Source organism: Medicago truncatula, chromosome 8 (genome assembly GCF_003473485.1).
Source record: "Medicago truncatula cultivar Jemalong A17 chromosome 8, MtrunA17r5.0-ANR, whole genome shotgun sequence".
In the NCBI taxonomy this organism is placed as follows: domain Eukaryota; kingdom Viridiplantae; phylum Streptophyta; class Magnoliopsida; order Fabales; family Fabaceae; genus Medicago; species Medicago truncatula.
The window spans coordinates 7,214,973-7,229,698 of NC_053049.1; the positions used below are offsets into that span (position 1 = coordinate 7,214,973).

Consider the following 14,726-nt stretch of genomic DNA (forward strand, 5'->3'; position numbering starts at 1 on the left):
ATAACACCTTACCAACCCCACATTTCTATTCACTTACCAATACCAACACATTATTAATCCATCTAAACTCAAAATGATTTTCATTATTTTCCTCTTAACCCTTCTCTCACATTCCACAACCAATGCTTCTGTACTAGACTTCTGTGTAGCAGATTTATCTTCTTCACAAACTCCTTCAGGCTACCCTTGCAAAAAATCAGTAACAATCAATGACTTTGTTTACTCCAACTTCAATTCAGGAAACACTTCAACAAATTTTTTCAAATTTTCAATAACTCCTGCATTTGTTAATCAATTTCCAGCTGTTAATGGTCTTGGTTTATCAGCAGCAAAATTAGACCTAGACGTTGGAGGTATAATACCAATGCATTCACATCGCGGCGCTTCGGAGTTAATGATTGTAGTACAAGGTCGTATAACTGCTGGTTTTATTTCTTCTGATAATACTGTTTTTATCAAGACACTTTCAAAAGGTCAAATTTTGGTTCTTCCACAAGGTTTGTTGCATTTTCAATATAATGCTGGAAGGAATAAAGCTTCTGCTTATCTTACTTTTAGTAGTGAAAACCCTGGTTCACAAGTTCTTGATCTTGCTTTGTTTGGAAATAATTTGAGTTCTGCTAATTTGATAAAGAGCACTTTGCTTGATCCTGCTCAAGTTAAAAAGCTTAAGGCTATTTTTGGTGGGAGTGGCTAGGGTTTAAGTACTTAGTTTTCTTGTTTTATTATCCAAACCAATGTTGTTTGTTGTTTTGACAAGTAGTAGTAAGGTTTGGTAATTGTTTTGTCATTGAATTCCACTAATAAAAGTTGTGTGTTTGTTTTCTTCATTTTTCTGTTTCAGTCCCTAATGCCAAGTTTGTAATTAATTTGGCCATGGTTTGCAGATTAACATATATATATATATATTGGATCAAATTATATTTTTCCTTTGGTTGTTAAAAGTATGATTCCTATCCAATCCCTATGCATTTTACTAATTTTCTATCCAGCCATGGTTCTAATATTACCTGCAAAATTAGTAAATATTATCTTTCTGTTGTTAAAGTACGGGTAATAAGAGTGGATAAGTGTCCTTCGTATATGGCTAGCACCAAACTTATTAGTTATTACCCATGAGGGTATGTGTTCGGGTGGGAATTTATTTATAAAGGTATAGAGATGAAAACTATAGTATCTACTCAAAGAATACTTGTCGTCATCCCTAATTGTGCGTTAACACTCCTCAATTCAAAATGACATAATAGCATGCTTGTTGAGGAAAAATTATTGCCTTTATTATAACAAAATTAGTTAATTTTTCTTTTGAGGAAAACTGAATTAGTTAATGAAAATTAAGTAAACGACTATGAAGATAATTTAAATTTATACAAATCGTCACTTGACCAATCTTATTGCAATAAATTAATAAAAAGTCATTTCAAAAAGATTTGTGGCTGATCCTTAAAAAATAAAATCATTCCGTGACAATTTTTTTTTAATCTTTTTTAAATCTTTATTCTAAACCTTCATCTCACTTCTGTCACATACAACTCAAACATCCACGTGCAATCAATCTCAATGAAAGATTAGACTACAGGATCTTTTATTATTACTCTTTGTGTACACGAACTGAATTCACTTAAGTGTTGCTTAAAATTCTAATTTTAGAGTTTACATGAATTGAAAGAACATATGTTGACTCACTTATTGTAACCTTACGTGAAATAAGACAACATATGTGTATGTATTGCTTTAAAAACATTGAAGGTAATATTAGAAATGGTGGTTGGGTCTAACACAACCCTACAAAACCGGCTTGTGAGGTGATGATTGCCCCCACTTATAAACAAATTGTCAAGCCAACTCCTAACCGATGTGTGACTCTTAACAGGTAAACTGAATTTAAGTAGGGTATATAAACTGAGTTTGCAAATTACAACTCTAAGTAAATTAAGATACTTGATATATATGTAAACTGAGTTCACATAATTTACGTAAATCGAGTTTACGTAGGCTATGTAAATCGAGTTTACATGGGCTAATGTAAAGTGAAGTGCTTAAAACTTGATACACCGCGTTCTTGAAATATTGCATAAATGGAGATGAACACTTAAGGGGTTGAACGATAGTGAAGACAAGTGTTTGAATCTAATGGAGATGAATGCTTTTGGTTTCTAGAGATGGAGAGAACGACACATTCTAGATTTGCGATTGGATTTTGAATACCATTGAAAATTTATTACTTTTTATGGGTATATTTTTCATTTCCGGATGTAACCAGCATTTTAGGGGTTATTCTAGAAAAAATATAAATATTTTAATTAGTAAAATTACAACCCAATATTTTTTAATCTTTGATTTTCTTATTTAAGTTTTTTTTAGGGTGTATTACTATTTCAATATAATTTTTGTAATATCTAATGTCGTGCAATTAAACACCACCGTTTATATCGTGTGTATATATATAAATATATTTACCTAATAATCATTACGTACCAAATCTTGATGAGATTAGCAGAAGATCATCACGTGGACCAAGGGACTTGTATGAAATACATCCTTCACGAAGAAGAGATCGCTCGCCAGGTTGTGTGGGGTCATCTCGAAGGACATGATTATGATATTATGGATATATGATATATATAAAATATACAAAATATATGGGGGTTTATTGGTAAAAATAAAATAAAATAATACATGGGGATTAATTATTGCTAAGAATAAATTATTTTGAAATACTCCCCTATTTATTTTAAATTCTCTTGACCAAATTTTTCTTTTTTTAAAATTCATTGAAATAAACCAAAAACAAATACTCCATTTCTAACAAAATATAGACATAAAGAGGATCAAAGCGTCAAATAGTTTTGCTCTCAATTTTTTTAATTTTAGAACATCTTTTGTTTATGTTTTCGTTACAAAGAGTATGCAAAATTAGACTGACTTATTTTAATTCATTTATATATAATATATAATAGTATTTGTGATAATGTTTGTTAGAACCTATGAAAATAATTTATAACATCTAAGTTTAATTCCATAATTTTTCAGAATAGTTTATAGAAACAACTTAAAAAATATATTAAATATAAATGTTTTTTTTGTTTTAAAAAAGTATATAGAAATATTTATATCGATAAGCTTTATATATATATATATATATATATATATTATGAAGTAAAAAAATCCTTTATATATTATAAACGATTAATTATTTTGTTTATTCAAATATCACCTCCTATATTTTTTGTTGTTGTTGGAAAGACATCCAAAAACTAATCATTTTTGGTGGTGGTCGGGGTTCAACCCTGTATATATTATGCATCGTCCCTACCCTTTGAGTTAAGTTCACGAGGACCCAAAAACTAATCATTGATACGCGATAAAGATATATATATATATATATATATATATATATATATATATATATATATATTGACAAAAATAAATGATAAGCATTTATTCAAATTGATAGAGTTCATCGATACAATACAAATTCGATAAAAATAAAAAGGATGAATTTGCGAACAAACTCATAGCATCCATGTTAATATCATAAAACAACAAAGTACAAAAACCTACTCATGTAACTATATTCAAGTATCCGGAATACCCATGTCTCCGGATCTGCAACATGGACGACGCAAAGTCATAGAATGAATCTGCACTAGTCGAAGCAGATATGACAATCTAAACCGAACAAATACTTGCATGAAACAAGAAAGACAAACAATGTTGCACAAAGACGACTAACAAACCAACGTCGCACTATGACGACAAAATCACAAAATAAAAAACAAAATAGATGTGAAAATCACTTATTACAATTAAAAGGAAAGAAAAAAGCGAGTTAGAAGGGTGATTTAGGGTCAAAAATTGACTCTAAATCACCTCTATTTGATAAATATGGGAGAAGAAACTACAGTTTTAGTGACGTCTCACAAGAAAGAAAGAGAAAAGAGAGTTTATAGAACGATATAGGTATCTCTAAGTAAATTTGTCAAAAAAAAAAAAGTGTCACTAAGTAAAACATAGATAAAATAGAGAATCAATATGGAAATATATAAAAAAAATGCAAACAAATAGAAGACCGTAGATATGTTAAATTAATTTTTAGTTATAATTTATTAAATAAATTTTTTATTAATTAAATTTGTCAAAAATAAAACCTTATTAATTTAAATGACTAAAAAATGAGTGATAATGTGTCAACAAAATTCACTAAAATCTCTGGCCATCACCCCTTTCTTCTTCTTGTCTATTGAAGAGGGATGGTTTAGGGTCTATTCTAAGTTCTAACATAAAATCATTCATCGGAATTATTTTTCCTTCTTTTCTAGTTGAATAAATGATTTCCATATATTTTTTATTCTTCTTTTGTTTGTTTTTGTGATTTCATCGTCTTTACACGACTCTATTTATTTTAATTTTTCGTCTTAATGTGGTGTTTATTTGATCCAAATATCCACGAGATCATATGGTTTACGTACTGATTTATATTATATTACTTTTTTTGAAATAATTTACATTATATTACTAAAAAAATGAAGACGCATTGGTGGCATATGAACTGGGACCGTCATTGCTTTATTATCATTGCTATATGTAGTTTTTATTTCATATGCTTGGGCCTATATTATATGGTCAGACTGTATTATATTTGGATCTTCTTACAGGTAAGCTGAATTTTATAAAATTTGAATCATCAAGAAGGTAACGTTTTCCATAGGACAAACATGAGTTACTATAATTTAGACATTATCAATCCTTTGTTTTTTTCGGATAATTTTTTTATAAATTCTTCTTATATCACATATTATATTTTTTACATTTCCCTCCCTCTCTACCTCCCTATAAATAGCTTGCCAATTCCATCGTTCCCTCATACCAAGTTCAATAATCAATAATCATCATCCAATAATAAGATGAAGATTATTCACATAGTTTTTCTTTTCTCTTTTCTTTCATTCACTACTTCCCAAGCTTCTGTCAATGATTTTTGTGTAGCAGATTTAAAGGCTCCAGATACCCCTTCAGGCTATCACTGCAAACCCCTAGCAAATATCACATCAGACGATTTTGTCTTTCATGGCTTCAAAGCTGGAAACACCAACAACTCTTTCAACGCTGCACTTACCTCCGCATTCGTCACTGATTTTCCAGGCCTTAATGGACTAGGAATCTCAGCAGCGCGGTTAGACATAGCGGAAAATGGTTCAATTCCAATGCATACTCATCCTGGTGCTACCGAATTATTGATAATAGTTCAAGGTGAAATAACCGCTGGATTTCTGACACCTACCGCAGTTTATTCTAAGACGTTGAAACCGGGTGATCTTATGGTTTTTCCACAAGGGATGTTGCATTTTCAAATTAACACTGGTAAGGGAAAAGCAACTGCTTTTCTTACTTTTAGTAGTGCTAACCCTGGTGCTCAATTACTTGATCTTCTTTTGTTTTCGAATAATTTACCTTCTCAATTGGTGGCACAAACTACTTTCCTTGATCTTGCACAAGTGCAGAAGCTAAAGGCACGTTTTGGTGGAAGAGGGTAGGGATATGATATTGTTTGGTCATGATCATAACCCACTCTCCTTGTGTAAATGTTTATTCCAATAATCACCTAGTGGTGGATTTGATTGTGTGTCTGTGTTATTTTATTTTATTCTATGTTTTAGCTATTCCAAATGTTATGATATATGGTTACTTGTGATAATGAAGTAATAAATTGTGTGTGATACATTTCTTGGTTCCTCTTTCTATCTCTCAACCTGTCTCCTAATTTTTTTGTTGAATTATGGCAACATTTAAAATTGAATTGAAGATTGAATGAGCACGACCTGGAGATTATGATTTAATTAGCTCAATCACTTGAATCACAATTGAACTAAATGATTAATCTATAAATAAAAAAAGTAATTGCAAAAACAAATCTTATTAAATTATTACGATTCAATCGGTTCAACCTTATTCAAAATGACTTCGATGCGACTATGATTTCTAACCCATTTTATTTTAGATTTAACTAGTTGAACTAATAATTTAATAGAATATGCAACTTAGACTTATTTACCATTTTTGGGTGTTAGAAGTTAGAAAATTTTACATGATGTGGATAACATCACAATACAATTCAAAGTAGTGGGCTATAATTTATGAGAAATGATATTTGAACAATAATTTTTAACAACTTTTGTGACAACTTTATCTCTCATACTCACATTAATTTTTTACTCTCTCTCTATTGCTTTGGTTTTTGTGTCACTATCTCATTTCTTTTGCAAAATTTTGATTGTCACAAAAGTTGTCACATGTATGGATGTTCATATAACACAACTCATAATTTATTCATTAAAACCTTACTTATATATCAACAAGCAAAACTAGGCGTAAGACGATTGAGTCAGCCTCTACTTGGTAGTTGGTTCTAATCTCATTGCCATTGCTTCGGTGCATCAACCTCGAGAGTGTGGAAACGGTAAATTGGTTTGCGAGTACTGATTCGCGGTATTTTAATGAATTTGTTTGCGCAAAATCGTGAGCAATTCATAGCAAAGTGCGTACGTGACAGAAGTATAAAACAAATCAAACAAGTTTAATTCAAATTTCACATATTGTATGTCAAACACAATAAATATCTGACCAACTTGATAGAAGAGCTCATCTGCCATGAACATGCAGCAACCATTAGTGCAAACTGTAAAATTAGGTCATAGAAAATTCAAGGCTAAAATATGGTTTTAGTCCCTGCAAATATGTCTCGTTTTGGTTTTAGTCTCTGTAAAAAGAAAATTTTGTTTTTGGTCCCTGCTAAATAATTTGTTTTTGAAAATAGTCCCTAGCCCCACTTTTGTGATGATTTGCATACGTGTTACATTATAACTGAACCAATTTTGTAGTTTTTGGTCCCTGCAAAATATTTTGTTTTTAAAAAAGGTCCTTGAATTTTTTTTTTGTTTTTGAAATTTTTTGCAGGGACCAAAAACAAAAAATTTTGTTTACAGGGACTAAAACCAAAACGAGGCATATTTGCAGGGGCTAAAACCATATTTTAGCCAAAATTCAAATGCATAGTAGTGTGTACCACTACCAACCTGGATGTTGTGCAGGGGCAGCTAAGAAGCTTATAGTAAAATGGTCATATAGAGATTAAGGTTCTTGTATATGCAAAAACAATGATTATAAAGAGTCATATATTATATATAGGCTTAAATAAGTAAAAGGTCTCTGTAAGTTGGCGCATTTTTGGTTTTAGTCCCTGTAAGTTTTTTTGTTGCGAGACAAACCCTGTATTTACCAAACGTTTTGGATCTAGTCCCTGCCGTCCAATTCCGTGAAAAAATGATGACCTTGCTAACGGAGCAATACGTGGCACTTCGTGAGTTGGCACTAGTTGATGACTGGGGTTAATATAGGGACTAAAACCAAAAATGCAATTTAACATAGGGACTAATTTAAAAAAACGTAATCATCAATTTTTAAATTTTAAAAACCAGTCTTTCCTTCTTCTTCCTCTCTCTGTTCTTTCCTTCTTCTTCCTCTATTTGTTAGTTCTTTAATTGCTTGTGCCCAAAAACTCAAACCTCATTTCCTTCAACGATGTCTTCTCATTCCATTTCTCATTCATCATCAAATGAGTTGCCTATAAGTGCCAATTACTTCTTTAAGTTCTGCTTCATTTGTTCCTCCTTGAGTCTCCAAAAGCAAATCAGTGATAATTACTTCCATTTGTTTCCCCTCGCGCACCTTAATCTTAGCCCATCCAACCAAGTTTGTGTCACCAAAATCCTCCTTATCACCAGGCCTTTTCCCATTAAGAAGTTCCATCATTACAACACCAAATGAATAAACATCACCCTTTGCAGTGCACCTGAAACTTTGGTAATACTTTGGTGGAACATATCCAGGTGTTCCTGCTAGTGTGCTTACACTGAGATGTGTATCAAGTGCACTTATTAGTCTTGCCATTCCGAAATCCAAGACTCTTGACTCCATTTCATTGTCAAGTAATACATTGCTTGACTTCATGTCTTTGTGTATGATGTGAGGGATGCAATTATGATGCAGAAAACAAAGTCCTTTAGCAGCACCTCTTGCAATCTTCTTCCTTTCTTCCCATGTTAAAATTCGTCGATCACATGTCTTTATTCTTCTGTGGAGCATCTCTTCTAGGCTTCCATATTCCATGTATTCATAAACAAGTAGCCTCTCTTCTCCTACTTTGCAGTATCCCAATAAAGGGACAAGGTTTTTATACTTGATTTTTTCTAAGGTTTCCATCTTAGCCATGAATTCTCTATCACCTTGGCAACTCAGTCGAATGAGCTTCTTTATCGCGACACATGTTCCGTCTTTGAGTGTGGCCTTAAACACTTCACCAAAACCACCACAACCAATGAGGCTTGCTGCTGAGAAGCCATTGGTTGCTTCAATCAACTGTGAGAATTTAAGCTTTCTCAATTACCTCTGAAATGTTGCAATATTAATGCATAATGGCTCTTTCTCTTTATCAATTTTCCATGTTGTAGCAGCATGACATGCGAATTGGAGATGAACATCCTCATAATTTTTCTACAACCACATATTGACAACTCATTTGATGATGATTGACAAATGGAATGAGAATACATTGTTCCATGAAATGAGTTTTTGGTGTTAGGGCGCAAAGCTATCGAAGGGTGGGAATGGCAGAAATGAAGAAGAGAGAAATAACATAGTGAGGAAGAAGGTGGAAATAATAAGTTTTAAAATTCAAATTTTGATGATTATGTTTTTTATTTTCATCCCTATGTAAATTTGCATTTTTGGTTTTAGTCTCTCTAATAACCAATTGCCAACTCATCATATGCCACATATTAGTCCGTTAGCCAGCGAAGCGTTTTTTTGACGGAAACGGACGGCGGGGACGAATGTCAAAATGTTAAGTAAATACAGGGGTTGTTTCGCAACAAAAAAAGATACAGGAACTAAAACAAAAAATGCGCGAACTTACAGGGACCTTTTTCTTATTTAAGCCTTATATATATATTGTTCATCTTCAAAATGTCACGACGACAACGTAAATTAATGCGGCACTGCAAAAATAATATCACTAAACACAAACTGAAACAAATTTCTAGGGAGATATTCCTGATGGCAGTTGCATCGTTCAAGACAGAAGTAATTGTTCTTTAACTTATTTTCTAAATACGCATACAATTGTAAAACACAGTCAAATTTTATTGAGTGAAATTATGGTTGGAACGTGATGGAGATTTCCATTCCTCCAATTCTCTTCGTACACCTCTCTTGTTGTACCCAATTTCTTCGAAGGCCTTTAGGGATGGTGCTGTTCGTTCAACGGTGTTACTGCCAATACAAAAGATTAACAGTGTTCAATAAAATCCTATATGTTAGGAAACAAAGTGCTGAAGAAGAAAAATAAGCACAATCACAATATAAGAATATAATGTTAGGAAACATGGTATCCATGAAAAGAAGGAGAGAAAACTAAGAAACTCTTTCTATTGATGAAAATGGAATATTACAAAATGAGAAAAGTACCCTCTAATGGGGTGGTTACAAGTTATTTATACTACTCTCTACTAGGACTAATATGCTACTAATCTATATCTCTAATAGTCCCCCTCAAGTTGGAAGGTGTTCAAAACACTTCCAACTTGAAATGAGAAAATACAAGGAAAGATGCCAGAAATACATTGGCCAAGAACATAGCAACAATCAAAGGCTTATCCAACAAGAGGAAACCACAACTCAAGGTGTAATCACCTTGGAGGAAGAAGCAGCAAACCAACGCTTAACCACCATCCGGTAGAAGCCAATCATCAACAAAGCCTTAAAAGGCACAATGCTTAACCATCAAGAGTTCTCAATAACTCAAGACAGAAGCACAAGAAGAAGAAGAAAATGACGCTTAACCATCCTTGGACAGAAGCACAACGACGCTTAACCATTCATGACAGAAGCTTATCAACATAGCTTAACCATCATGAACAGAAGCACAAGACAAGAAGAGTAAGGATATCTAAAATCAATGATGATATCCAAAAGAAAAAGTGCAAGGAAGGGCCAAAGTTTACAATGGAAGGAGGTCATATGTTGAACAAACTGCACATCAAAGGTACCATGAAGCAACAAGACCAAGGTTCCAAAGTTAAAAAAGAGATGCGCTCCAATGCCGAGCCGAGACAAGAAAAACCAAATGCAAGCCAATAGAGATGCATAGCCATGTGAGGTGTCTTCAAACCATAGAAAACAAATCCATGTTGATGCATTCAAACCATAGGCCAACAAATCAATACTTCCAACAATGAAGCTTAAGAAAATACCAACATAGCCAAAACCAGAAAAAAAAAAATGCAGCAGTAATGCTGCACAAAATAAAACCAAAATGCAGCTAAGAGACATCAAAATGAACTCAAGAAGATGCTTTAACGGTCTGCCCAAAAATTCATCAACGATCCAGGAACAATCCCATGCTTCAGATATCAAACCAAGGCTTCCAAAAACGATCCTAAGCCATCAAGAAATAAATCCATAGCCAATGAACAAAATGCAGTAGCAATATGAAGCACTGTACTGTGTTGGAATAGCATGCAACACTAACAAAATGCCTAATCAGCCTCACAATTTCATTTGTTCCTTTCACACACAAGAATATAGAGAAACCATCTGAACAGCTTGGAGTGTACTAAAGGCTTCTTCAATTACTATTCAAAAAATGCTTGACCATATCAGATCCAACACCATGATAAGCAATCAAATGCCAAACAAAACTTAGCCCACCAGTATGCAATATCTATAAGACTACCAAGTGTGATAGCAACACCATAAAAGAAACAAAGAAGTATGCCAAAACCAATGATATCCAAAGAGAATGTAGAACAAACAACCAAGCTGTAATTGGATCCCAAAGAATGCATCAAAAAAACTATACGTGAAAGGAAGATCCTTACATAACACTGCAACAACATAGCCATACACATAAGTCTGGGACCGCCAATCTTCAATCATCATATAAGAGTACCTTAACATGAACTGCTCCAAAAATGTAGTAGTGATGAAGAGGTTCACAAGAAAATGCACGCATAGACCAATAACGTCATGCAGCAGTCAACAACAGCACCTCAAAGCAAGTCCAATGCAATGTTGGATCAGAACAAATTGCAGTGTTACCAACAACCATCACCATCAAACTGAACGTAATATGCAATAAGGACCAAAAAACACCAAAATATCAAGGTAATAGAATCCAACTCTATCTGCACCACATGCACAATTGTATACAACCAGAGAAAATGAACTAATTGCAGCCTTGTCTAAATAGCAGAACATAGAACTTCATCAAAAGAATCATGAACCAAGAATCAATATGTTTGCAGTGAGGACTTGCTACAAACATCTTGTGAGCACAATAGTCATAAACTGCAGTTACAATAAAACTCGCTTATGAGAAACCGAATTCTCAATACAATACAATAATGAAACAGGGAAGAAGATGAAATATCAACGACACATAGAATCAATGCGAAAAAGACGACTCTGAGCCGAATCGAAAATTTTAATGAAGAGGAATCGCAAAAAAAAATAAAATTGAATCACGGATTCGAATCGAAACTGGAAATTGCGATCGAGTAAGAATTCGATCAAGACTTTTGAATCACGTGGGAAATTGAACCAAAACTAACAGAACAAAGAAGAACGAACAAAGAAAATTGATCGAGAGAGAAAAGGAAATCGCCATTGTAACTGAATCGCAAACCCTAAGATTTGGGAAAAAGACACAAACGGAATCACGAAGCAATCGATCGAACAAAAAGATGTAAAAGAATCGAATGAAATTGAGATGCAGATCAAAAGAGAAATCGATCGAACAAATCAATAACAGAAAAACGATTCGAGTACAAGACAAAGGAAAATGAAGAAAATGAAGTGATAAAAGAGAAAAATCAGAACGAAGAAGAAAAGGAAAACAACACGAGAAAAATGAACTTTTCTCGAGAAAATGCAGCGGAAAAATTGTTCAAGGTGGATACCAATCATGCTCTGATACCATGTTAGGAAACATGGTATCCATGGAAAGAAGGAGAGAAAACTAAGAAACTCTTTCTATTGATGAAAATGGAATATTACAAAATGAGAAAAGTACCCTCTAATGGGGTGGTTACAAGTTATTTATACTACTCTCTACTAGGACTAATATGCTAATAATCTATATCTCTAATATATAACGTGGAAACTTTAAAACTGGATAAAAAACCACGACCGTTGTCTAAACCGACAACCAGAAAATGATTACTATGGGATTTTTTTTACAACACATAGACTTCTCTCACTCTCACCCCAATGCTCCAGTACAATCATACTCTCACAAAGCAAATATTTAAACTAAGTCAGATATAAGCTTAAAGTGCTACTGACTGGTGCATCTACAAACAAAGAACCTAGGTCCAATATATAGTCATGGTCCTCCCATTGCTTCACCACACTAAGCGATGTAGGACTTTTCCAATAGCAAATATTTTTTAACCTCCTTATTTATTTAAGAAACTTGACAATCAAACCCAACAATCTCCACCTTGATTGTACGAGTTTCATCTTTCGCTTCCATTGTTTATACTGACAATCATACTCCACCATAAAGAGTATACTTCACTTGAAACTAGACCTTTCCAAGAATTTCTCCACGTCAAAACCTTGCTGAAAGATTACGGTGCAACTCCCATGTTGGATTTCAGGAAGTTCTTCAGCCATCGACACATCTCACCACACACCTTGCATTAATTAATTTCTTAAACAATTTATAATTAATTTGTATCTCGTTTAAAGACTACAAAATTTCATTGTGAAGGTTCTTATCATGTTCTAGTCATGCCTACAAAATTAGGGAACTAAATTTGACTTGTGAGTATACGCTTACGCGGAACAAAATTTCAATTTTGCATGTTTTGATTGAAAAATCAAAATAAATTTAAACGACTTCGAAATGCAATGAAACTTTACAGATCCGTTTTATGTATTTTTTTATAGATGTCTATGCAAATAATGAGCTCAAAATTCGATTTATAGGTCGAGATTTCCATTGTTTTGTTTTTTGAGCTTTTGACACTTTAAAAATTCATAATTAATTTGTCGTATGTCGAAAATTTATATATTTTTAGTGTAAAGCCATATTTTAACATTCTTAACTCGCCTCTAACAAATCATGAAAAAAATTGAATCTCTCGGTTTCTTTTTTGGACTTCGCATATATTACAGAGTTATAAATAATAAAAATCTTGAGTTACATGGTAAGAATACATGTTATTTAATTACAGGGCCAATTTTCAGACTTCACGTATATTATATGATCAATTTCAATTAATAATCTTATTTTAAATTGTACTTTTGTTGACTAAATGATAAAACCTATTTTATTTCGATTTTTTTAATTAAAATTAAAATTAAAAAAAAAGTTTCAATTTATGATTGTTGATATATTATGTCGCATGTGAATTTGCGATAAATTTTTTGCCCAATCTCCATAAATTTCCAGACTCCGCCACTGTATAGTACCTACTCAAAGAATACTTGTTATCATCCCTAATTGTGCGCTAACACTCCTCAATTCAAAATGACATAATAGCATGCTTGTTGAGGAAAAATTATTGCCTTTATTATAACAAAATTAGTTAATTTTTTTTTTGAGGAAAACTGAATTAGTTAGTGAAAATTAAGTAAAAGACTATGAAGATAATTTAAATTTATACAAATCGTCACTTGACCAATCTTATTGCAATAAATTAATAAAACGTCATTTCAAAAAGATTTGTGGCTGATCCTTAAAAAATAAAATCATTCCGTGACAATTTTTTTTATTCTTTTTCAAATCTTTACTCTAAATCTTCATCTGTCACACACAACTAACTCAAACATCCATAGACGTGCAATCAATCTCAATGAAAGATTAGACTACAGGGTCTTTTATTAATACTCTTTGTGTACACAAATTGAATTCACTTAAATGTTGTTTAAAATTCTAATTTTAGAGTTTACATGAAATGAAAGAACATATGTTGACTCACTTATTGTAACCTTACATGAAATAAGACAACATATATGTATGCATTGTTTTAAAAACATTGAAGATAAACTGAATTTACGTAGGGTATATAAACTGAGTTTGCAAATTATACAACTCTACGTAAATTAAGATAGAGAATGGAGAGAGAAAAAGGAAGATAGAGAATAAGAAGATAATGTGAGTATGAGAGAGAAAGTTGTTAAAATGTTTTTTTAAAGAAAAAAGTTGTTAAAATGTTGTCACAAAGTGGATGTACAAATATCATTTCTCTATATAAAATATACAAAATATATGGAGGATTATTGATAAAAAAAAACATGGGGATTAATTATTGCTAAGAATAAATTATTTTGAAATACTCCCCTATTTTTTTTTTTAAATTCTCTTGACCAAATTTTTCTTTTTTTAAAATTCATTGAAATAAACCAAAAACAAATACTCCATTTCTAACAAAAATATAGACATAAAGAGGATCAAAGCGTCAAATAGTCTTGCCCTCAATTTTTTTTACTTTTAGAACATCTTTTGTTTATGTTTTCGTTACAAAGAGTATGCAAAATTAGACTGACTTATTTTAATTCATTTATATATAATATATGGTAGTATTTGTGATAATGTTTGTTAGAACCTATGAAAATAATTTATAACATCTAAGTTTAGTTCCATAATTTTACAGAATAGT

At 32.2% G+C, this 14,726-nt stretch overlaps 3 protein-coding genes across 3 annotated transcripts; 2 read left to right on the forward strand and 1 right to left on the reverse strand.

Moving 5' to 3' along the window:
* Positions 1-11: 11 nt before the first annotated feature.
* Positions 12-830, forward strand: LOC11419921 (auxin-binding protein ABP19b). Its single transcript, XM_003627227.4, has one exon. The coding sequence runs from the start codon at positions 74-76 to the stop codon at positions 695-697; it is 624 nt and encodes a 207-aa protein (XP_003627275.1). The 5' UTR covers positions 12-73; the 3' UTR covers positions 698-830.
* Positions 831-4,859: 4,029 nt separating this feature from the next.
* On the forward strand, positions 4,860-5,736 carry LOC11419922 (germin-like protein subfamily 3 member 1). Its single transcript, XM_003627229.4, has one exon. It carries the CDS (start codon positions 4,908-4,910, stop codon positions 5,535-5,537), a length of 630 nt encoding a protein of 209 aa, XP_003627277.1. The 5' UTR covers positions 4,860-4,907; the 3' UTR covers positions 5,538-5,736.
* A 1,875-nt stretch (positions 5,737-7,611) lies between these two features.
* LOC11423982 (serine/threonine-protein kinase BRI1-like 2) lies at positions 7,612-8,548 on the reverse strand. The gene has a single exon (XM_024772840.2). It carries the CDS (start codon positions 8,269-8,271, stop codon positions 7,612-7,614), a length of 660 nt encoding a protein of 219 aa, XP_024628608.1. The 5' UTR covers positions 8,272-8,548.
* Between the last annotated feature and the right edge of the window lie 6,178 nt (positions 8,549-14,726).

What these genes read in the sequence shown, in the direction of transcription:
- LOC11419921 (XM_003627227.4), top strand. Translation starts at nt 74, where the DNA reads ATGATTTTCATTATTTTCCTCTTAACCCTTCTCTCACATTCCACAACC.
- LOC11419922 (XM_003627229.4), top strand. Translation starts at nt 4,908, where the DNA reads ATGAAGATTATTCACATAGTTTTTCTTTTCTCTTTTCTTTCATTCACT.
- LOC11423982 (XM_024772840.2), bottom strand. Translation starts at nt 8,271, where the DNA reads ATGGCTAAGATGGAAACCTTAGAAAAAATCAAGTATAAAAACCTTGTC.